This window comes from Anolis carolinensis, chromosome 3 (genome assembly GCF_035594765.1).
Source record: "Anolis carolinensis isolate JA03-04 chromosome 3, rAnoCar3.1.pri, whole genome shotgun sequence".
In the NCBI taxonomy this organism is placed as follows: domain Eukaryota; kingdom Metazoa; phylum Chordata; class Lepidosauria; order Squamata; family Dactyloidae; genus Anolis; species Anolis carolinensis.
In genome coordinates this window covers 217,426,644-217,450,461 of record NC_085843.1, presented here as the reverse complement: position 1 = coordinate 217,450,461, position 23,818 = coordinate 217,426,644, and the positions used below count along the sequence as shown (strand labels likewise).

General features: G+C 44.4%; 1 protein-coding gene across 3 annotated transcripts in view; it reads right to left on the bottom strand.

The window, feature by feature from the left end:
- The window catches only part of pald1 (phosphatase domain containing paladin 1), a 182,696-nt gene that overhangs the window by 3,457 nt on the left and 155,421 nt on the right, over nt 1-23,818 (bottom strand). For all 3 annotated transcript variants that reach the window (XM_016992194.2, XM_062976219.1, XM_062976220.1), the window contains exon 19: nt 20,316-20,471. In XM_016992194.2, the coding sequence (XP_016847683.2) occupies nt 20,316-20,471 (156 nt within the window). The remainder of the gene's footprint in view (nt 1-20,315; nt 20,472-23,818) is intronic.

Below are 23,818 nucleotides of genomic sequence, written 5' to 3'. Positions count from 1 at the left end.
ATTTTGCATACCTGAATTTGGGGTCTTCACTTGTGACCTTTATAATTCAAGTAGTAAGAAAAACACTTTGTTACTTCCTCACTTATTTTGTCTGTTTGATTGTTGAACTAACTCATGATGGACTAAACAGAGCAATATGACCCATATGATCTAAGGAAATTGTGAATAAAACCCAAACCTTCAGGACAATGTGGGGGGAAATCAGGAAATATAAACCAAACGCTCTCTCTGGTATCTCAGGGTGAATCACTACAAGGGGTGGCACTCCAGCTCCAACTGTATCTTCCAATAATGTGCAGGGAGCGCTTGTGCAAATGACATCCCTCCCCCACTCCTCCCCTTTCATGTTGGACATCATTGATCTGGACAGGACACTGGCTACATTCTCATTTTGCCTCCAGTTCCCCCCACTCTCTGCCAGCCCACTGGATAGATGTCGCTTTCCAGCAAGTCTCTTCAATTGAGAACAGCCAATGTTCTGATCATAACCACAGTTGGCAGATGCCCCTTTCATCTCTCACCGGGAAGATCAAACATGCCAATATGAATTAGCAAAGCTAATTGAGACAGAGAGAAGCGGAGGCTTTCCCATCACACGCCAGCCAGCGACTCCCTACTTACAGCTTACACAAACAAGAGAGGGGGAAAGGCATATCTCAAGGGCACTGATAAAAATGAGCCCAAGCTGCCCCCTCTTTTTCTGTGTCTGCACAGTTTCACCTTCTCCCCAGTCACCAAATAGCTCTTTTGAAAAGCAGTATTTCTGCTGTTGTGCAACTCCACTGTTCAGTTACAGCTTTTGTAATACAGAATGTCTGAAATCTGCTGGAAGTAATAATAATCTTTGTTGTTCTTCTGTGACTTCCAATTGTGTCTGACTTATGGCAATCCTAAGGCAATCCTTTCACAGGGTTTTCTTGGCAAGGTTTCTTCAGAGAAAGGTTATCTTTGCCTTTCTCTGAAGCTGAGAGTATGTGACTTGTTCAAGTTTACCCAGTGAGTTTCCATTGCTGAATGGGAATTTGACACTGGTCTCTAGAGTCATAGTCCAAATCACTACAACACCCTGGGTCTCGAGTTGACCTAAGTTTCCCAAATTCCACATCAGCCTCAAAAACTTAATCCTCAAATACTTCTGGATCAAAGCTTCTCCTTTACCTTTTGCACTGTATGATGTTAAGTACAGTAGAGTCTCACTTATCCAACGTAAACGGGCCAGCAGAAATTGGATAAGCGAATATGTTGGATAATAAGGAGAGATTAAGGAAAAGCCTATTAAACATCAAATTAGGTTATAATTTTACAAATTAAACCCCAAAACATCACGTTAGACAACACATTTGACAGAAAAAGTAGTTCAATGCACAGTAATGCTATGCAGTAATTACTATATTTACAAATTTAGCACCAAAATATCACGATGTATTAAAAACATTGACTACAAAAATGTGTTGGATAATCCAGAACGTTGGATAAGCGAGTGTTGGATAAGTGAGACTCTACTGTATTTCCACTCTGAGAGGTGGTGGGGAACAAATAGTAGCACACTTTAGGACAGTGGTTCTCAACCTGGGGTCCTCAGATGTTTTTGGCTTACAACTCCCAGAAACCCCAGCTGTTAGGATTTCTAGGAGTTGAAAGCCAAAAACATCTGGGGACCCCAGATTGAGAACCACTGCTTTAGGAGGGCATGTGCTTTTATTGCAGAATATTTAGCCATTCTAATAAAACCAATCTCAGATACAGGGTTGCCATATTCCAGCCCCTCAAATCTAAAAATCCAATTTGCAAATTATTATTGTTATGCATAGGGGAAACTTTCAATTTCCTCCATTTCATCTTTGAAATCCCAGTTCCTATGATCTGTGGACATCTCTGCTTGGAATTGCAGATAAATAAATAAATAGTGTGTTAGAAACATGAAAGCTTAGTGTGTTAACCAGTCAGTGCACTATTGCTGTCAAACATACTTCAGCAGAGACAAGTATCCTGGAAATGTACTTGTCTTTTTGATGGATGACTTTTGTGCTTTCTTCATTATTCAAAGCAAAAAGAGGCACCTGCAATGATCTATTATTTAAAAAGCAAAAAGAAGAAATAAATTCCCATAGGTGGAAACCTACTTTCAAGGAAAGTGATGCTTAAGACACAAGCCTATATGCATTGCTTTACACATAAATCTATTTTGAGTTGCAAGTGGAGTTACAGAATCAACAAAGTGTTTAATGGATGTTGCTTGTTTTCCCCACTGCTTTCTATGTATCAGGATTTCTGGTTACAATATAGTGCAAAATAAAATAAAACAGACTACTGTTTTATTGATAGCCTTTGTAACCTAATAGCGCAATCATGTGCATGTTTCCCCAGAAGTAAGTCTCATTGTGCACCAGACAGCAGTCTTGGCAGATTTTTTCACACTTCAGTCTCTCAGCACAAGCTAATGGAAAAACGCATCAATTCCTGTAGGAATGGAGTCTTTGGCACTTCACAGAATTTCTTCTCCCTGCCCCTTTACCACACAGAATTATCTAGGAGCAACATTCTCTATTTGCAATTGCTAAACTCTCTTCAGTAAAGGAAGGAAAAAGCAGAATAGTGCATCAAAGTGGCAAGAGCTGACAAATCAGCTGTAATCTGTGAAGAATGCACATCAATGCCATTCCCTTCTGTGTATGTCCATTTGACCAAGCTGTGTGCAGATTAGTTCCCTGAGTTCCAGACATTAGGGAACCACAAGGGTGAGGAACTCATGGTTGGAAAGAATAGAGATCCATGGTGTGCCCGACCTTCATACAAGGACATCCATGGGAATCTTCCCTTGATCATTGATACATAGCAAATAAAACTATAATATTCTTTAGATGATGACATGAGCAAAGGGAGGGTGAAATGGGGAGGTCAGTGCTTCCAAACAGTGCTGCTATCTTATAGTGAACCTGCCCCATTTGCAAAATTTGGTAGTAAAGGGTCCAGATATTCTCATCTGCCATCTTCTCAACTCCATTTCTGAGACTGTTTGAGAATGATTTTGAATGGGTCCCATCACATGACGCTTGCCCCATCCTGTTAGTATTCCTTCAGAATCCATCTGTAAAATGTTGCATTATTTGGAGATGGAATTCTAATTGTGTTTTTTGAAATACTACGGATTCTTCCATTGCTGAAGTGGATTTTGTGTGTGATAGGAAAATCTGTATGCATCCCAGCAGCAACGATACTTTTAAGGATTGTCCATGTCATACTACACAGAGAAGCCATTGAAATCCAGAAGCATGTGGAAAATTTCAACAGAAAAGAGGAAACCATGAAAATGAACAAAATCTGGCTACCAGTATTTTAAAAACTCTAAAATCAGAACAGTAAATAAGGAACAACACTCTGAAAATAGAGGAAGACATGAATCAATCAGGAGCAGCTAACACCTCTGAACAAACGATTCCCCCAGGCAGGAAGAAGCCAGGACATGAAGCTGGCAAGGCCATTAATGCTAATCAAGGTGATTAATTACAACATCCACAGTGGCCTCCAACAGAGAAGAGTTTTTTCTTCCACCCTGGACCTTCCACAGATATAGAAACTGTCCTTGCTTAGTTTTTCCAATATATCTCACAACCTCTGAGGATGCCTGTCATAGATGTGGGGTTTTTATTGGGTTTTTTTCATGTCAGGAGCAACTTGAGTCGTTTCTGGAGTGAGAGAACTGGCCGTCTGCAAGGACGTTGCCCAGGGGACGACAGGATGTTTTAGATGTTTTTACTATCCTTGTGGGAGGCTTCTGTCATGTCCCCGCGTGGAGCTGGAGCTGATAGAGGGAACTCATCCGCACTCTCCCCAGGTGGGATTCGAACCTGACAGCCTTCAGGTCAGCAACCCAACCTTCAAGTCATGAGGCTTTAGTCCACTACGCCATCGAGGGCTCCATATAGATGTGGGTGAAACGTCAGGAGAGAATACTTCTGGGCATGGCCATACAGCCCGGAAAACACACAACAACCCAATCTAGGGGTTGTTTTAATTCGATAGGGAAGAGCCAGGTTTTCATGCTGTCATGGGTCAAAGCATAGTATTTTCAAATAACAAGAATCATAATAATCAGGTGTGATGATGAGATGAGAGTATGCATCCCATCTCAATACAGTATGCATCCAGACCTAAAAAATATGTGATGCATACAGATATAAACGAACTATAACCCAATGTGATAACGTCTTTCTAATCTTGTGTTTTCCTATGCTTTCCCTTCCCTCAAAATATTAAAAAATGAAAGAACTGCAATGTTTTGATGATTCTTGATTGTAACACTAAAGGTCTTCCATCTGGAAGAACACAGATATGATGAAGTTGGAAACAAGTCAATATTCACATAAGCCTACATGGTGAAATTCTGATTCTCTTTGTTCCCTTTTTGTACTAAACATACAAGTGACAATAGAGCTTCATCCAGTCCCTACAGGATACCAGTTCTTTACCTAAGTATATACACTTGCAGATGTGTATTTCCTCCCACTCTGAGGGATAAATATACATTTGTGTGCTGGTGAGAGGTGTGACACTGTGATTTTCCCTTGCCTTTCATTCTTTTGATTCGTGGTTTGATTCTATGAGAACCTTAAAATGACCTCAGCCTTACAATGATCTTTGCCAAGTAAAGTAGGGGAAGTGAAAAAGCTACTTCACAACATGAAATTAAATGAAGCGGGTTCTTATTTGCAGCATGAATATCACAGCAAGGATTAAAACTTCCAGACTTTGGTGTGTGGAGATAACTTTGCTATTTACCAAGGTTTAGGGGGGTCCATATGATTCCCATTATTTGGATGGATTAATTTTTCAAATATCCACATGATAGCTACAAAATTAATCTACTTCTATGCTTGATAATTCCTGGAATAAATTTAATTTATATGCTTGACCATTCCTGGAGTGAGTTTTGTGCCCACTCGTACTTTAGAGGGCCTTCTTGTTGTTGCTGTTGTGGTTTGCCCATGGACTGATGCAGGTTGGAAAACTGAGTGATGATAAACAAAAAAACTAATATCACTTAAACAAAACCCTCTTCATTTGCTGAACAAGTTAGTGTTGACAAGTTAACACAAGCAATTCCGTTTTCTATTTTCTTTGGCAAAACAGTAAGAGACCAAAGCCAGAAAAATGGCAAGGAGTTCATCTGCGGACAAACCACAATTCTCTCTTTCCAAATCAAAATTAGATTTTGGATGTGTCAAATGGGAGTGCCTCAGAAAGACTGGCAGGAGGAAAAACAATTGCATTTGTGGGAAACCAGGAAACAATTACAGTGTGGGAGGCAGAAATTCATTGTGGGGGGAGAGAAGGAAGGTAACAGAGGACAGAACTAGGACATAAGCAGAGAGGAAGTATAAAATGAGACTTATCATTGGGACGGGAGAACATGATGGGTAGCAAAAGGAGACAAGGAAGTGGAAAAGCCTAGATGTATTGTGTGGATTCCTTCCAGCCCAAACTGTTTCTATTTAAGAAAGTAAATAATAGCTTTAAACATAACCAAGGAAAAGGTCAGAAAGCCCCTCAGTTGTTTCCCTGAATGATTCTTTCTAAGGCATCAAATATTGCATCAAAATGCTGGTAGCTCTGCCATCTTGGTCAATGAGGATTAGATTTGATGACCTATGATGCCCCTTCCATCTCCATTACATCTAAAGTTCACAATAGCTAGTCTATTATTCTTTCGTATTGTACTGTGTGTTTATTTTATGCACTGTTTTAGGCACCTTGTGCCATATATAAGCTGCCCGAGTCCCTTTGGGGAGATGGAGGTGGAGCACAAAAATAAAGTAGTAGTAGTAGTTATATTGTATGACACAGCAAACAAGATAGATATGCTGGATTTCGTATCACAAAATCACAAGTCGAACACTTCCCAAGTGTCTAGGACTGTGTGACATATTTTCGGATGATGCACGTAGATCCCAGTAGGGTGGCCTTTTGCAGTTGGCATTATTATTATTATTATCATTATCATTACTATTATTATAAACCAGAAAGGCTCTTTTCTTTCTCGATTGTCAGCAGTCTCAGTATTCATGAACAAATTGTGTAATCATAGCTATTAGGCCTGTGCGATCAATGAAAAAAATGTTTCAATACTCATTACGATATTAGGGGATGGGAGAAAATTGTTTCTAAAATGTTTAAGAAATGGAACAGGGTCTGTTTCGTACCTATAATGAGTTAGCTATTTTTTTTGTTACTTTTTCTTAAGTAATTGTGCAAATGGAGATACTTCAGGGGCTGCTTTCTCCCTCATTGTTACAGCTATTAGCATGAAACTTGCTACGATTATAGAACACATTTACCACTGTTAGCCCATCATGTTTCAGAACGTTTCACTCAACCACTGATTTTGGGGAAATTTTCAAAGTTTTTGTAAACAACATTTTTTAAAAGAAACTACAAGAGCTATCTACTTTAATGTTCGATACAATGCCACATGATAACAGGGGATCATTCCCCACAAGTTTCAAAAATATTCATACATCTACTGATTTTTGGGAACTTTAAAATGTTTTGACAAAAACATTTTTACAGCCACAACAGCTATCTCATTGAATGTATTTTAACCAATAGAACTTCAGTTTAGGGATTTCTTCCTAGCCCAGCACAGATGTACTTACTAGTATTGAAGTATTAGTCACTCCTCTTTACAGATTCAGCAATTTATTGGAACTCGGACTGGCTGCTGCTAAGAGGGACAAACCTCTCCTCATCCTAATTGGGGCTTTCTGATGCTAGGCAGAATTCTGGAAATGTAGTTTAAGGCAGGGCATTTTGAATTCTCTGCCATAGGGCTCCTCACCTTCCCAAACTACATTTCCCAGAATTCTGTGCTCTCTCAGTGTCTTTCCCAACTCACTCAGCTTGTCCTGCCCTGTCGCTTTCCTCTCTGCATGGCAAAAGGCAGCCTATCTCTTCCTAATTTAAAGAGGAGTGGCAGCCTTTTTGGCTTCACGTCACTTGCTCTGAAAATGGAACTGACTTCCAAACACTACAGACTTCAAACAAAAAAGTATTGGATAGGTTTTGAATCTTAAGTTTTTGCATGGGCGTCCCCCCCCCCCTCGTTTCTTGATATGTTTGTATGTGTAATGCCCCATGGGCCTTGTAGTCCTGCTCCCAGTGCCACCGTGGCTGATGAAGATGAAAACATGGGGTTTTCGCCGGCTCAGCAAGAGTCGGAATTTTTCCAGATGCCTGATGTTGATGTTTTTGCCCAAGAGCCCATTAAAACAGACCTTGAGCAGTTCTCACCCTCTTTTGTTAGGAGACAGTCCTATGCTGCGGGCAGGGGAGAGAAGGAGCAGGTTCGGAGGAGTTTGAGACTTGCAGCTAAACAAGACACTGATTAGCCATGTTCCCCTGGGAAAATCTAGGGAGTCTCACATCTGGAGAGAGTTGTGTTTCGTTTCCTGTTCCCTAGGGAAAGAGAACGCTGGACACCTGCTTTGCAGGAAAACGAGACCTAGTTAAATGTGCCTGGCACGGTAGGTTCCGTGCGGAGTCAACAGATCTACTTCGGGAGTGATTTCGTGGTTCCAGCCAAGTGTGGACTTCACAAAGTCCGCAACTCCAGTTCCTTGCCTTGCCTTGTCTAGCCAAGTATTCAAGAAATATCTTGCCTTGTTTCCAGCCTTGGACCTTGCATCTAGTATCAAGCTTTGTTTCTACCTTTGCTGTGGACTTACTTTGAACCTTGGAAAGAATTTGGACGTTTCCCCACTCTATTGCTTGCAAATAGTGTGTGTTTCGGTTTGGATCTTCAACTTTGGACTCTAATATAAAATATTGGACAATATAATTTTGGACTATTTCTGGCCTTTCCTGAAAGGTCTTTTATTGGACTATATTCTCTACTTGTTTTTATTATTTTTATATATTTCCTTAATAAAGATATTAGATAGTTATTGGCCTCTGTGTTCGGTTCTTAGTGCTCCGTTGCCCAGGGCGTGACAGTATATACAAAACGATTTACATACAACTTAAGATTTAAAAACCAATAATTGCACACCCACAATAATTATTAACTACAGAGTTATGAGAGAAGAAAGTTGACTTGTTCTAGAACTAATTACTTTCTTGGACTACAACTCTCAGAAACTCCTAGCCAACATGGGTATGCTGGCAGGTAGATTGAATAAATTAAGAGTTTCATAAAGTATTTTGTTTAACTCTGCCTTGTACTTTTGAGAGCATACAACTAGCCCACTACTATCTTACTGACCAGTAGATGTTTTCCTGGTTTTTACACAGGACTATTTTCCCAATCTTTTCAGAGATTCTAGAAACTGAAGATAAAAAAAGGTTTGCATATAAATCAGGTGCTCTGCCACTGAACTGTTTCTTCCAAAAGAATCCTAAAGGCAGTGACATCAAACTATTGAACAAATAACATAGCTAACAAATACAAAGGCAACTGGAAGTGTGCCTCTAGGGGAGCCCAGAATGTGCTGAAGTTGAACTTTCGGTTTCATAGGACAGTTTTACTTCTAAAGAGAAGATCGCAGGCCTTCATGTCAAGACATCCCACAAAATCCTTACTCCTGTAACACTTGTGGCATCCATAGTGGCCACCCTTGGTCTAGTCTACTACTTATAAACTTTTGGGCCCGGCCCCAAATGTTGGGGTCATGAAAAATTTGGCAACAGTACAAAGTTTCTGAATGCTACTCATTACCACAAATCTATTAGCAAAAACGTTCAGTGCTTACAATGCACTCTGCAGAAAACGCTTTAGCTGTACTTTGTAAAATGGAGAATTAGCTTCTTTAGTAAACCTTGTGAATTTTGATTTATTATCAATTCATGTCTGACGTGTTGTCGAAAGCTTTCATGGCCGGAATCAAGGGTTGTTGTGTGTTTTCAGGGCTGTATGGCAATGTTCCAGAAGAACTCTCTCCTGACGTTTCGCCCACATCTATGGCAGGCATCTCACAACTTCTGAGAATGCCTGCCATAGATGTGGGTGAAATGTCAGGAGAGAATGCTTCTGAAACATTGCCATACAGCCCTGAAAACACACAACAACCCAGTTCATGTTTGGTTTTTATACCTAATATATACACACACACATATATATACATACACACACACATATACATACATACATACATACATACATACATGAGGACACGTAAAAATTTATTGGGTGGAAAGGGGTCACAAGTGGAAATTTCTTTTGAGAAGCCTGGTCTAGTCTATGCCCAACATGCAAACTAGTACTTATTTTAACCAATCTGGACAATAAATAATTTTTACTAATTTCTTCATCTTTTAATGAGAGTATTGAAAAATTAATAGTCACAAACAAAATAGTTTGTTTTTGGGGTTCACCAAAACAACAAGCATTTTTTTCCTTCTGACTTTTCCTGCCAAAACTACACATAGACAGCAAAGTCATTAAAAGCATTTTTTTAAAAAAATATATATAGAAGAGACAAATTTAATCTGCATTTAAAAAGCAGTCACGCAATTTGAGGAACAACAACAAAATCTGCTCCCTGAATGTGAATATGTTTTTCAAAACCAGAGAATAACAAAACACGGGGGGGGGGGGGGGGGAATGATTTTCCATCCTCTCTCATACAACAAAATACATAATGGTTTTCTTCCCTGTTTACCACATGGCTACTTACGCCAGCCAATATACATTGCTACCATCAATTGAAAACTAACTTTTCACAACATGCATGCAACTATTCAACAAGGAAAGTAGTGTTTCCATGCATTTTTTGCGAAGTGGAAAGGAGAATTTTACTGTTTCTCCAAATCATTAGCAAAATATGAGCATGTGCTAATCTCTCCATTTCTACTTGGCACTGCAGAGCAATGCAAACAAACAATATATCAAGGGACTATATATACATTATGGCAGTTTTCCAGTTAATAAATGCTTATTTGAAGTCAATTTCTATTCTCAGCAGAAGAGAAGATTATGCTTTTAATCTCTAAGGCATGACTATATGCTACAGAAAATCTGATGTAAGGACAGGTTGCTTACCTGTAACCATGTTTCTTCGAGTGTACTCTGTGAATTCACACTAATGGAGAAACTGCGCCTGCGCAGGTTCCGACGGAAACTCTTCCAAGCAGAAGTTCAAATTTTGGCGGTAACCACGCCCCCCTTCCCAAGGGGCATATAAGGCAGCCCCAGGCGTCCGCTCTCCAGTTCCTACGCCGCCAAGGCAACGAGAAAGGGAGAGGTTTGCCAGAGGGGAAGGAAGGGCGGGTTTGTGTGAATTCACAGAGTACACTCGAAGAAACATGGTTACAGGTAAGCAACCTGTCCTTTTTCTTCGTGTACTCTGTGAATGCACACTAATGGAGACTGACACGCTAAGGTCCCGGATGGTGGGACAAGGCGAACTCGACAACCAGTGAATGTCCAAACATAAGTTTATTAGGACACATTGAGATAACAGTCCCAAGAGACCAGTGCATCAGGACACATTGAGATAATAGTCCCAAGAGACTAGTGCAATAAGTTGTCCGAAAGGACCAGTGCAATGTCAGCATGAACATAACATAAGAAACGGAACATATCAGGGTAAATACTGAATAAACGTAATAGAACACGAAAGCTGAGTACAGTGCATATGAACGCTCTCCCAGGGGAAGAGGGGAAACATCATATAACTTGACACACCCATCAGAGTCAATAAAGTGTTACAGAGCAACGGCCCAACACAATCAGGGAAAAACATGTCCCCGGAGGTATAGGTATGGGGAGAAAACTGGCCCCATAGCTTGAAGGAGAGGTATAGAGAGTTACCTGCGGGTGAGTATAGGGAGATGAAGGCCGTTTGAGTCAGGATAAGCAAGATGAGAGCACCGATCTTGCGAAGGCCGAGTCTTTCAGGGCTTTGTTGTCTAGCCTGTAGTGAGAAACAAACGTAAGTGGGTTCGACCAGATTGCCGCTTTGCAAATGGAGTCGAGCGGAATACCCCTGAGGAAGGCGGTCGAAGCCGAGAGGCCCCTCGTTGATCTCGGACGGATGGATGGAGGGGGAGGGCGCTTGGCCAGCTCGTAAGCCAACTCAATGGCCTGAGCAATCCAATGGGACAACCTTTGGGAGGAGATGGGATTACCCAACTTGTCCGGGGCATAGGCGACAAAGAGTCTCTGAGTCTTACGGATGCCCCTGGTACGGTCCTTGTAGAAGAGGAGTGCTCTGCGAACGTCGAGAAGATGCAGTTTTCGCTCGAGAGGAGAGGATGGATTAGAGAAGAAAGCTGGTAGGACAATGTCCTGATTGAGGTGGAAAGCTGACACCACCTTAGGGAGAAAGGTAATGTCCGGGCGAAGGACAGCACGGTCGTGGTGGAAACGTAGATATGGCTCATCGACCCTGAGAGCAGCAAGCTCGGATGGCCGTCGTGCCGAAGTGATCGCCACTAGGAAGGCTAGTTTCCACGAAAGCAAGCGGAGATCAGTTGAGGCCAGTGGTTCGAAGGGAGCGGATGTGAGTTGAGAGAGCACAAGCTCGAGGTTCCAGCCCGGCGTAGGCGGCAGCGACGGTGGGCAGATGTTGTTGTAGCCTCGGAGAAAGGTTTTGATCAGGTGGTGAGAGAAGAGACGGTTGACCATGGCGTTGAAAAGACCAGGAAAGGGCTGCGAGGTAAGCCTTAATAGAAGCGAGAGAGAGTTTTCTCTCGACGAGAGTCATGAGGAAGTCGAGGACCACCGGTACCGAAGTTGGAAAGGAGTCGATATCACGGGATCGAAGGAAGGCGTGAAAGCGAGAAAGCTTGTAGGTATAAGCTTTGGTTGTAGCCGGCTTATGGGCTGCCCGAAGAACATCCTGGAGGTTTTGTGGAAGGGAGGTTAGGTAAGAATCTTCCACGCAGTGAGATGAAGAGAAGGAAGGTCCGGGTGAAGAATCTGACCGTCCTCTCTGGAGAGAAGGTGCGGCGAGGGAGGCAGAGGGCGAAACGTTCCTCTGGAGAGACGAAGAAGGGCTGGATACCACGGCTGGCGGGGCCAGGCTGGAGCTATGAGAATCGCTGTGACCGAGATCGAGCGGAGTCTTTCGAGGACTTTCGGTATGAGGGGAATAGGGGGAAAGAGATAAAGCATCTCTGCTGACCAGTCCAGCAGAAAGGCGTCCCCTAGGCAGCCTGGAAAGGAGTTCGGGGGGAGCCTCGCTCCGTAGCGGGGTAGTTGAGCGTTTTGGGGAGAGGCAAAAAGGTCCAGAGTAGGTCGCCCCCAGTCGAGAAACAGATTGTGGAGAATCTTGGGATCGAGCTTCCACTCATGGGAGGAGGATGTCATCCTGCTGAGGGCATCTGCCAAGTCGTTTTGGGCACCCGGAAGGTGAATCGCGGAGACTTGGACGTCGTGGGCTATGCACCAAAGCCAGAGGCGGGAGGAGAGGTGCATCAACTTTCTCGAACCCGTACCGCCCTGTTTGTTGATGTAGAAGACTGCTACTAGATTGTCCGATTGAATGAGGATGGATTTGTGGCAGATGAGGCGGGAGAAAGCTTTCAGGGCTTTGAAGATGGCGAGAAGCTCGAGAAAGTTTATGTGGTTGGTCCTCTCGGATGGGGACCAAAGATCTTGGACCGTCAGGCCGTTCATGTGGGCTCCCCAAGCGTAGGTGGAGGAGTCCGTGGTTAAGGTTATTGAAGGTAGGGTTGGATGAAATGGAAGACCCCTGCACACGTTCCGGTGAGACGTCCACCATGAGAGGGATTGGCGAATGTTTGATGGTATCGACAGGTACTTCGAGTTGTGGTGGTAGAGCGGCTTGAAAGTGTCTATAAACCACCTTTGTAGAACCCGAAGACGCAGCCTGGCGAAGGGGGTCGTGAGAACCGTGGAGGCCATGTGGCCTAAAAGGACTTGAACGGCACGGGCTTGGACCCTCCGGGCGGATCGACATAGGGCGATCTGGTGGCGGAGAGCTAGGAATCTGTCGAGCGGTAACGAGACAGTCTGTGTGACGGAGTTGAAGAGAGCTCCGATGAATCGAATTTTGGTCGACGGGGAGAGATTTGACTTCTTGGCATTGAGTTGGAGGCCGAGAGAGTTTAGGAGACGCAGCGTGAAAGAGACGTGGCTTTCGAGAAGTACAGGGTCGGGCCCGACCAGAAGCCAGTCGTCCAGATAAGGAAAGACCGTGATGCCATGTAGCCTGAGGTGCGCCGCTACGGCGGCAACAACTTTGGTAAAGACCCTTGGAGCCGTGACTAGGCCAAAGGGTAAAACGGTAAATTGATAAGTTTGGTCGAAGACTTTGAAACAGAGGAAACGTCTGCGAGCCTCCCTTATCGCTACGTGGAAGTAAGCGTCTCGTAAGTCTATGGAGGCAAAGTAGTCTCCCCGCTGCAGCATCGGGAGAATAGAGGCAATAGAGACCATTCTGAATTTGGAAGGGCGAATGAAGACATTGAGGGCCCTTAGGTCTAGAATGGGGCGTAGCCCGCCCCCCTCTTCGGGACCGTGAAGTACCTGGAGAAGAAGCTTTGCGGGTCCAGTTTGGGAGGAGAGGGACGGATGGCCCCTTTGGCCAGGAGGGCATCAATTTCGGCCAGTATTTCTGGAGAAGGAGTTGAAGAGAGAACGTGACCTGTAGGTGGGAGCTCTGTGAACTCTAAGGCGTAGCCCTCTTGGACAATGCGAAGAACCCAAGCATCTGAAGTGATGGGCTCCCATTGATTGTAAAAGGGGGCCAGGCGGTCGGCGAAGGCACAGGAGTGTCGAGGCAGCGTGGGTTCTACATCAGTAGCGGACGAGGAGCTTTGGCAAAAAAGGATGGCGTCAGGTACGCCGGTGAGCCTGTGGAGGAGCGGGGGTGGTTCGATCCCGTTGCTTTTGCGGATGAGGCCCCCGACGGGGTTGGTGATGGCTTTGATTGTTCGAGCCCGAGGGGCGTTTGAAAGATTGGTGCTGGAAGGATTGCGGCGGGAAGCGACGGAAGCGATGAGGGAACCAGCAGGTACGCTGTGGCTGCGGTTGGTCGCCACATTTGGACGCAAGAATTTTAAAGTCATGATTGGACTTGAGTTTATCATCGGTACCGGAATTAAATAGTCCAAGTGCGTCAAAGGGGAGGTCCTCAATGACCTGTCTGGAGGATGAGGAGAGACCTGACGACCTCAGCCAGGCATGGCGACGGATGGCAATCGCGTGGGCAATCATTTTGCCCCCCGTGTCCCCGGTATGTTTCGCCATCTGGATTTGGTGATGGGCGAGCGAGTCAGCCTCCTGTTGGAGGGTGGTAAGAACGGAGCGGTCTTCGTCCGACAGTTTAGCGAAGAAGGGTTGTGCCTTCTCCCAGATAATCTGCTGGTAGGCACCCATGCAGGCTCCGTAGTTCGCCATCCGGCAAAGTAAAAGGGCTCCGGAGTAAAGCTTTCGACCCACTGCGTCGAAGCACTTCCCTTCTCTGTCGGCCGGAGTGTTCGACTGACGACCTGAGGATTGGGAGGCCTTGACGACCAGGGAGTTGGGGTCAGGGTGGTGTTTCAGCCACTCCAGGGTATCGTCGTCGGTACGGTACCAAGTCTCGATTCTCTTCGAGGTCGGGGGTATGGAGGAAGGGGTTTTCCAGGAGGCCTGGATAACGTCCAAGAGATAAGGCAGGAAAGGGAGTAGCGTGGCCGGCGGAGCTTGGGCCTGCACCCTTTTGAAAACTGGATCAGACACTGCTTTGGAGGTCTGCTTGATCTCCATACCCAGGGCGTCGGACATTCTGACCATTTGATCAGAGAAAGCACGAATATTGTCAGTAGGAGAAGGCGGGTCCGCCTCATACGCATCGTGAGGAGGAGAGAGGTTGAGGCCGAGAGAGACCACCGAGGCCGAAAGGACAGAGTCTGGGCGGTCAATGTCGACATCTTCCTCCTCAGCCCCTTGGGGGGACTGAGGGGGAGAAGAAAGTACAGTCTTGGGGGGAGGCATGGCCTCACGGGAAGAGACGGCAGGGAGCCGAGAGTCTTTAGAGGCTGAGGCCTGGGCTGCTCGAGCCAGGCGAGCCGTTTGTCTGCCACGCTCCGGTGTCGAGGTCGGAGGGAAGAGCTGTTGGCGCGATGAGTGAAACGGTGCAAGAGGCTCCGGCACTGGCACCCTGACCACCGTTTGGGTAGAGTGGTGGGGTAAGTCCTCCAGCTCCCCGTCAGACAGGGGGTGCAAAGGGGATTGAGAGACATCTCTAGGCCTCTGGGCCGGCACAATCGGAGAAGACCTTCTCGAGGAGGTTGCCGAGGAGGACGGCGGGTCCCTCTTTGAGGAAGCCGAAGAAGAGGAGCGCTGAGTCAGCCGTTTTTTTGTCGGCGGTTGCTTAGACGCAACCCTCAAGGATTTGCCTGGTGTTGGAGGAACCACAGCTGAGTCAGATTGCGCTCGACGAGACTCCTCGTGAGCCCTCTTAAAGGCTATTTTGATAGCAGAGGAGGACGGAGGGGAGCCGATACAAGAGCGGATCGAGGTCACCGAAGCAAGAGAGCTCGACGTCGAGGAAGGCCCCACCTTTCCGGAGCGGGTCGACACGGTAGCCGTCATCATAGTACACGGTGGCTTGACAGGCTTAGCGGCCCTGGAGGTCCTAGACGCCCTGGACGAGGCCGAGGAGGCTTTAGCTGTCGGAGCCTTAGCTGTTGGCGCCGACATTGCTCTCAGAGCTGAAGACGACGACGTACCCGACGTCGACGGAGTCGGTTCTGGCGCGAGAGATCTTTCGTAGAGCGCCGCTCTGAGCCTAGCGGCTCTGTTCTTTCTGGCCTGAGCCGTGAGAGCTAGGCAGAAGCGGCAGATACCGACCACATGAGCCTCGCCAAGACAGAAGAGACAATTGGCGTGGCCGTCGGAATCAGGAATTTTAGCAGCGCACTGCGTGCAGCGTTTGAAACGAGTAGTAGACATGCGAAGAGTCCGAAGTGAACCTTGCGGCGGAAAAAAAGGAACTGGAGAGCGGACGCCCGGGGCTGCCTTATATGCCCCTTGGGAAGGGGGGCGTGGTTACTGCCAAAATTTGAACTTCAGCTTGGAAGAGTTTCCGTCGGAACCTGCGCAGGCGCAGTTTCTCCATTAGTGTGAATTCACAGAGTACACGAAGAAAAAACACAATATCTTACGTCCAGAACCACAGAAGCAGATAGCAAGTACAAATCATGACTGATTGGCAGCAGGAGCTCATTTTATGCACATAGCCAAAATGTCTTGGGCTGTGGACTTTGGAAGGATATCTAATAGCAGAAATGAGGGGTACTTGGCTAGGTTATTTTAACCAGAGTTTGTAGGAGGGGAACTTTGGCTGCTTCCCTTCAAATGTCCAAGCCCTACAGATTCCAAATATAGCTTTAAGAGTTACTTTTCAGAATCATCAGTTAATTCTGCAGAGTAGCAGTTTTTAAACTGCGTTCCATTGAGCCCTTAGAGCTCCATGAAGAACAATCAGGGGCTCCGTGCCTGCCCTGTTCCCCCCTGCATGTGAAGCTTGCGGTCTAAGGAGTGTCCTGCTGTGCGTGCAGGCCTGGGCAGTACCCTGTTGCTGGTGTGCAGGCCTAAATATCTGCTTTTCCTGCACAGCAGAATGAGGTAGGTCTGGATGGCCCCCAGAGTTGCTATTATTATTACTACTACTTATTATTAAGTAGAGGCTTGGTGGCCATCTCTAGTGGGTGCTTTGACTCTTATCCTGCAAGGCAGAATGGGGTTGGCTGGCCCCTGAGGTTGCTATTATTACAAAGGCTGGGTGACTATCTGTTGGGAGTGCTTTGATTGTGCTTTTCCTGCATGGCAAAATGAGGTAGGACTGGATGGCTCCCGGGGTTTCTATTATCATTATTATTTTTATTATTACTACTACAAATAATAACAATAGAAACTCCTGAAGCCATCCAGTTGTCATTATTATTATTATTATTATTATTATTATTATTATTATTATTATTATTATTATTATTCTTATTATTATTATTATTATTATTATTATTATTATTACTACTGTTGAACAGAAGCTTTAGGTGCTCTTACCAGCACCTAAACCAGCTGATTCTTAATCTATCTAAAACACAGACGTGTGCTTTTCATCTTAAGAAGAGACAAGCATCTCGAGCTCTGAGGATCACCTGGGAAGGTATTGCACTGGAGTATTGCAGCACACCAAAATACCTGAGAGTCACTCTGGAACATGCTCTGACTTACAAGAAGCACTGCTTGCTTATCAAGCAAAAAGTAGGTGCTAGAAATAATACCATACAAAAGCTGACTGGCAAAACCTGGGGATCACAACCAGACACAGTGAAGGCATCTGCCCTTGCACTTTGCTACTCTGCTGCTGAGTATGCATGCCCAGTGTGGAATACATCACATCACATTAAAACAGTGGATGTGGCTCTTAATGAGACATGCCGCATTATCACAGGATGTCTATGCCCCACACGGCTGGAGAAATTATACTGTCTAGCACCACCTAATATCCATAGGGAAGTAGCAACGCGCACTGAAAGGACCAAGGCACTGACATCTCCAGCCCATCATATGTTCAGATATCAGCCAACATGCTAACTATTCAAATTAAAAAAAATGCTTCCTAAGATTACAGAGATACTCACAGGAACAACTCAGCAAGCCCTAAATGAGTCACATCACAAAACCAGCTGTTACCCCATGCCAGACCTGTTCCCTGTTTGTCCACAGCTGCTGAAGCCTTGAGCAAGGAGTCAGCTCCTAGTTAACCTAGATGAGATTTGTCCCCTGCCAAAAATTGCTAAATAAATAAATAAACATGCTGAGAATAATGGAGCCACCCGAAATAAGAAAACAGCTGTTTTCCATGGGAATTAATTCTGAAAAGAATGCAGTGGCAAGACAGCCTCACCCAAATCTTACTCAAAAACTAAGACTGGTGAAGGACACAACCCAAAGACTGGATGATGCTTCTTAGTTTCCTATGAAGACTCCTTAAAACAGCTGGGAGAACAACTGCCATGAGCAACTTTTGAAACTAGAGTGCAAGAACAAAGATGTTGGCAAGACAAGCTTGGAGTTTGAAATTCTATTCCCAGAGGCTGGATAGAGCAGGGCTTCTTAAACATTTTCCACTTGTAACCCAGGCATGGGCAAACTTGGGCCCTCCAGGTATTTTGGACTTCAACATCCACAGCTGGCAGTTAGGAATTGTGGAAGTTGAAGTCCAAAATACCTGGAGGGCCCAAGTTTGCCCACGCCTGTTGTAACCTCTTTCCGCCTGAGAAATGTTTACCTAACCTTAGATATACAGTGTCCCCTCATTTATTGCAGGGGTTACGTTCCAGGACCACCCGTGATAAGTGAAAATCCGCGAAGTAGGGACACTATATTCATTTTAATATTTATACCTTATTTTAGTAGTTATACACTATTATTTGCTGCCTGGCTGCCTCCCAACATAGAGGGGGCGAGGCCAGCGGTGACGTGCCTCCCATTCTTCAGAGAAGAAGAAGAAGAAGAAGAAGAAGAAGAAGAAGAAGAAGAAGAAGAAGAAGAAGAAGAAGAAGAAGAAAAAGAGGAGGAGGAGGAGGAGGAGGAGGAGGAGGAGGAGGAGGTGGTGGTTTGTGGGAAGACGAGGGGGTTCCTTCCTTCCTTCTTTGCAGCCCCTCCTTGCCATCTGCTTTGAGGGAGGGGAGGAGGAGGGGCTTGGGTGGTCTCAGCAGAGCCTCTGCCTCCGCCATTTCTGTGTGATGGAGAAGGAGAACAGCGGGGGAAGTGGAGGCGCACACACACACACACACACACACACAGGTACTGGTATGTGTATTTCCCTGGGGGGGGGGGGGGGAGAGACTGCAAAACAGCGAGGCCACAAAAAGCAAACCATGAAGTAGCGAGGGAACTATAGGTATATAATTAAACATTTTCCAAAAATAAATCAGTAAATAAATCAAGCCTTGCTAATCAGGCTGATTTTTCTTTTTATGAATGGGGGTTAGACAACAGGAAGTGAGAGAAATCTACCCCTTGGAAGGGAAATTCACTCCTGAAAGAGTCACCAAGGGAAAAGGTCTCTCCACTGAAGCCTTATCACCAAACCTTGTTACCACAACAAGCCAACATTTTTCTGAATCCAATTCTCACAGGGACAGAAAGTGAAGTGCAATCTTCTGAACAGGAGCACCGACAGCAAAACAAACTCCACAGGGGTGTTTATCCCCCCCTATACTATCCCAAGTCTACACACACACACACACACACACACACATATATGGCTGGATTTACAGTTTGAAAATGTGCCTTTACAACTTACATACAAATTCAACTTAAGAACAAATCCACAGAACCTACCTTGTTGCTAACTCGGGGACTGCCTGTACAGCTGAAGCCACATTATCACAGAATGTCTACACCCAAACTGCAAACTCTGTCGTAAACACTGAACATTGTTGCTAACAGATTTGTGGAAATGGATGGTGTTTAGAAACCTTTCACTATTGCAGAGTTTTTCATGAGCCCAACATTGAGCTAAGTGGACCCCATTTGGGGCTAGGACCCACAGTTTAAGAAGCTGTGGTATGGAGGAAGCAACCAAACTTACTATTGCATTCCTACATATAATATTGGCATAGTAATGACAGGCCTTCCTTTGTAACTATCTAAGAGATCAATAACATTTACTGCATCTCATTGTGAACACAACAATGCAACAGTCACGAGAGGTTATTCAGCAGAGATATTTTGCTTTTTGGGAAGCCAGAGCTGCACAATTGCCTCACTGAATTTAAACAAGGGATGTGCAATACTGGCCATAAAGAGCACCAACAGTATTTCTTTGTAGACTAAGGGGTGGGATAGGGTTATAATAATCTTGATCCCTTCAGAGGCCATTCTGTAGAAAGGAATTTCATTTTGTAGAAGAGAGACCTCATGATTGCAAATATTTTTTTTAAAAAATAATGGCAGTTCAGCAGCAAGGGCTAACCAAATATTCAGGAAGTTTTAAAAACAAGGAAACACATTCAGAATGTTTAGAAACTGCACAGAATTTGTTAGTTTATGTTGCTGATAGACAACACAAATACTCTTTGTTTGATGTTAGTAGATTCCTCCTTTGCATGTGCTCTATAATGTAATGAATGCCAATAGTTTTGTAATAAAAAAGGTTAATGATAGCTAACTATTTGTGGGTATACACAAAGTATACTTGAAAGCATAATCACTTCAAGATAATGAACTGGGCTATATTTTTTCATACTTTTCCACCTTCACCATTCATTCCTAGCTTAAAGACCCTTAGTAAAAAATAACCATGAAAGGCGAGCTTTCTACTGTCAAACGTGTGTTAAAAGTGGTTGGTGTTTACCTCTTGCATCCAGATGCTGAAAGGTCTCTGCCAAGAGTCCTTTTTCTCCAAGTGAAGATATGCATTGAAGAGGATAAGATAGATATATCGTTCCAGGTACTGTAGGCTCCTTAAGTTCAATGTCCGCATCTCCTTCACATCCTTAGCTGCTTTCCCCTGAAACAAATAAGCTAGCATAAGAACATGGAGTCACCCTGCAAATTATGAAGGCATGTGCCTTGTGTTTTATCAACATATCAAAAAACCTAACACAAGCGTCCCTTTTGATAGAGGGTCTTTAATAGCCAAGCTTCTTCTGATAAAATGTGTACTGATGGTTAAATTACACGACAATTCCACATAGCTGGAAGGCACCAGTAGCCCTTTCACACTATCGCATTATGGCACTTTGATTCTACTTTAACCAGCATGGTTCAATCCTATGGAACTTGGGATTGCCAGTTTAGGAAGGGTTGCAGATTCTCAGCCAGACAGCCCTAATGCATCTCCAAACTACAAACCCCAGGATTCCATAGGATGCAGCCATTGAAAACTTCACTAGCTTCCAGTCCACTTCCAGGTACAATTCAAAGAACTAGATTTGACCTATAAAGTCCTATACAGCTTAGGTCCAGACTACCTAGAAGCGTGCACTGCCCTGTCTGAGCTTGCCCTTCCTGATTGCTGCTCCTAGATTATGGAACTCTTGCCCAAGAGAACTTCATTTGGTTCCTTGTCTGCTCTCTTTTCCTTGGGAGTCAAAGTCTTAATTTAAAGTGTTTTAATTGTTGTATTAAAACACCTTTGCATTATATTTATAAATGTAGGCTGTACAATCTCCTTTTCTACAAACTTGATAGTCATGTTTCCACTTACCCATGCATCAAAAATGGAAGTGTTTGTAGGCCTCTTCATAACCCCCAGTGCTATCCTATGGTATGCTTTCAGCCCAAGTGCAGTCAAAATATAGGGTTTGCTATTATCTGCGGCTTCAGGTATCTACAGGAGGCCTTGGAACATATCTCCAGCACATACGGGTTGAGGGGAGGTTGTACTGTACTGTAAGTCTCTCTGAGTCTCATGGGGAGGGTGGGTGAGGGAGCTTACTATAAATCAAATAAATAAATTATAGTTCAATAAATGTATAGCTTGAAAGGGACCTCGCTGAAAATAAGATGTAACCTCAGGGCCACCTCACCAATGTATTGTATTTCCCCGAAAATAAGACAGTGTCTTATATTAATTTTTATTCCCAAAGATGTGCTAGGTCTTATTTTCAGGGGATGTTCTATTTTTTCATGATTCCTTTCTTGTACTTGATGGCTCCCTCCTCCTCCGCCGAGGAAGGTGCATGCAGCGCGAAGGAGAAGGAGGGAAAGGTGCACACCTTTCCCTCCTTCTCCTTCGTGCTGCACATGCCTTCCTCAGCAGAGGAGGAGGGAGCTGCCACCACCAAGGAAGACGCGTGCTGCACGAAGGGGAAGGAAGGAAAGGCACACACCTTTCCCACCTCCTTTGTGCCGCATGCACCTTCCTCCCCCCTCCTAGATCTTACTTTCGGGGTATGTCTTATATTTAGCAATACAGCAAATCCTCTACCAGGTCTTCTTTTCAAGGGATGTCTTATTTTCTGGAAAACACAGTAGTTGGGACTGAAAAAGATGTCAAGCAAGGCTGCATCTTGGCCCCACAACTATTTAACTTCTACATCAACTCCATGGCGGATCATCTTCACAACATGGACTTACACCCCTCAAAACTTGTGGGAAAACATATTTCTATCTTACTTTATGCAGACGATACAGCTCTACTCTCAAGAACACCTTTGGCCTTAAAAAAGCACAGAGAGCACTAACACCATACTGCAAAGCAGATCAGCTGCAACTTAACTATCAGAAAACCAAAATCGTGGCTTTTGCCAAAAAACCCAAGAGTCATTCTTGGAGCATAGACGGACATAAAATTTCAAATACCTGGGAGTAGTTTTCCACTCTTGCAGTAGCAGAAAAGGCCATGGAGACCACGTAGCTGAGACTGCAAAAAGGAACTCAATTGCCATCCTAAAATACCTCAAGTCAAGAGGGGGCCACTTCATACCTTCAGCTCTCAAAGTATTTGAAGCTAAACTAGTAGCACAAGTCCTGTATGGAGCCCAGCTAGGATCCTTCTCCAATTTTGCAGCACTAGAGTTTGTACAATCAATTTTTTTAAGATTGGTCCTGCAAGTACCAAAATGTATCTCCAATCTAGAGGTACCCTACCCAATCATTGGAGAGTCTTTAGACTGGCACAATGTCATGCCCTTCCATCTGTTGTACTCGAGGGTTGCCATTCTGTGACCAGAGACAGGCTTCATAAAAGTGGAGACCAGGGTGTGAGTGGTCATACTCAATTATTGGCTCAGATTATCCCACTCTTTCTTAGGTCTTACCCACAACTATGAAGGATCGCTTCCAGTCTGCATGGAAACAGGCAGTAATAACTAAAATCTCATTCCTGGGCTTTTCTCCAGGGTTGCTACTCAGCATGGAATATGATCAAGCCAAAGCACTTATTAAACAAAGTATTTCAGATATAGAGAGCCTATTGGATCTAGCCAGAGCCCCAACCTTCATCGTCAACGAAGCCAGTACCTCCCCTCCCCTATGGCATATTTAACCAATCTAGAGGTACCCAATCATTGAAGGGCCTTTACACTGCCATGATGTCATGCAATTCCGTCAGCTCAAGGGTCGATACTGGAACTCTCTCTGCTCAGAGACACTCTGCCCATGTGACTCTGGACATATAGAAACAATGGAACACGTGCTCCTCCAGTGCCTGTTTTACAGAGACATTCAAACTAGACTCATCTCACCATTGCTATATAAACATATGGGCCACTCAGGGCAATTTTACATCACCCTGTTGCTTTCAGATGCCAACTCTGTTATAACCTATAATGTTGCCAAGTTTTGTGCAGCAGTGCTTAAAATCTATCGGATGATGACTGGTACGAAAATTTAGCACTCTAACTCATCAGTAAACTGAAACTATACATTTAGTGCTCCCACATCCTAGTCCGCTAGACCAGTGCCTGACTGTACCCCTCCCTCCTTATGCTCCAACTCCTCCTTCCAGATTTTATTTCCTTTTCATTTCCTTCTAGTCCTTTTTCATTCTAAATAGTATTTTGTATTTTAGCCTTTTAATATACCTGTCTATTCTAGCTTTTAGCTTAGACTGCAATGATTTTAATGTATAATGCTGTTATGATATTGTACCCCACTCTACTTATGATGGTCTATGACCGTAATAAAGATTTGTTTGGGCTTGAAAGAGTCTGAGGCTGGAGAAACCTACATGATGGGGCTACTTGCAGCCTTAGCATGAACTCTACCTCTACTTTCAAGAATAACAAAATGAAAATGGCCGCTGGCTGAAAGACCCGGGTTGCTGTAGTTCAAATAAATAGTTTTCCAAGCTTTATTAGTAGCTACCAATGAGATGATTCCCCTCATAACTATATAATTTTGGTGGGAGAG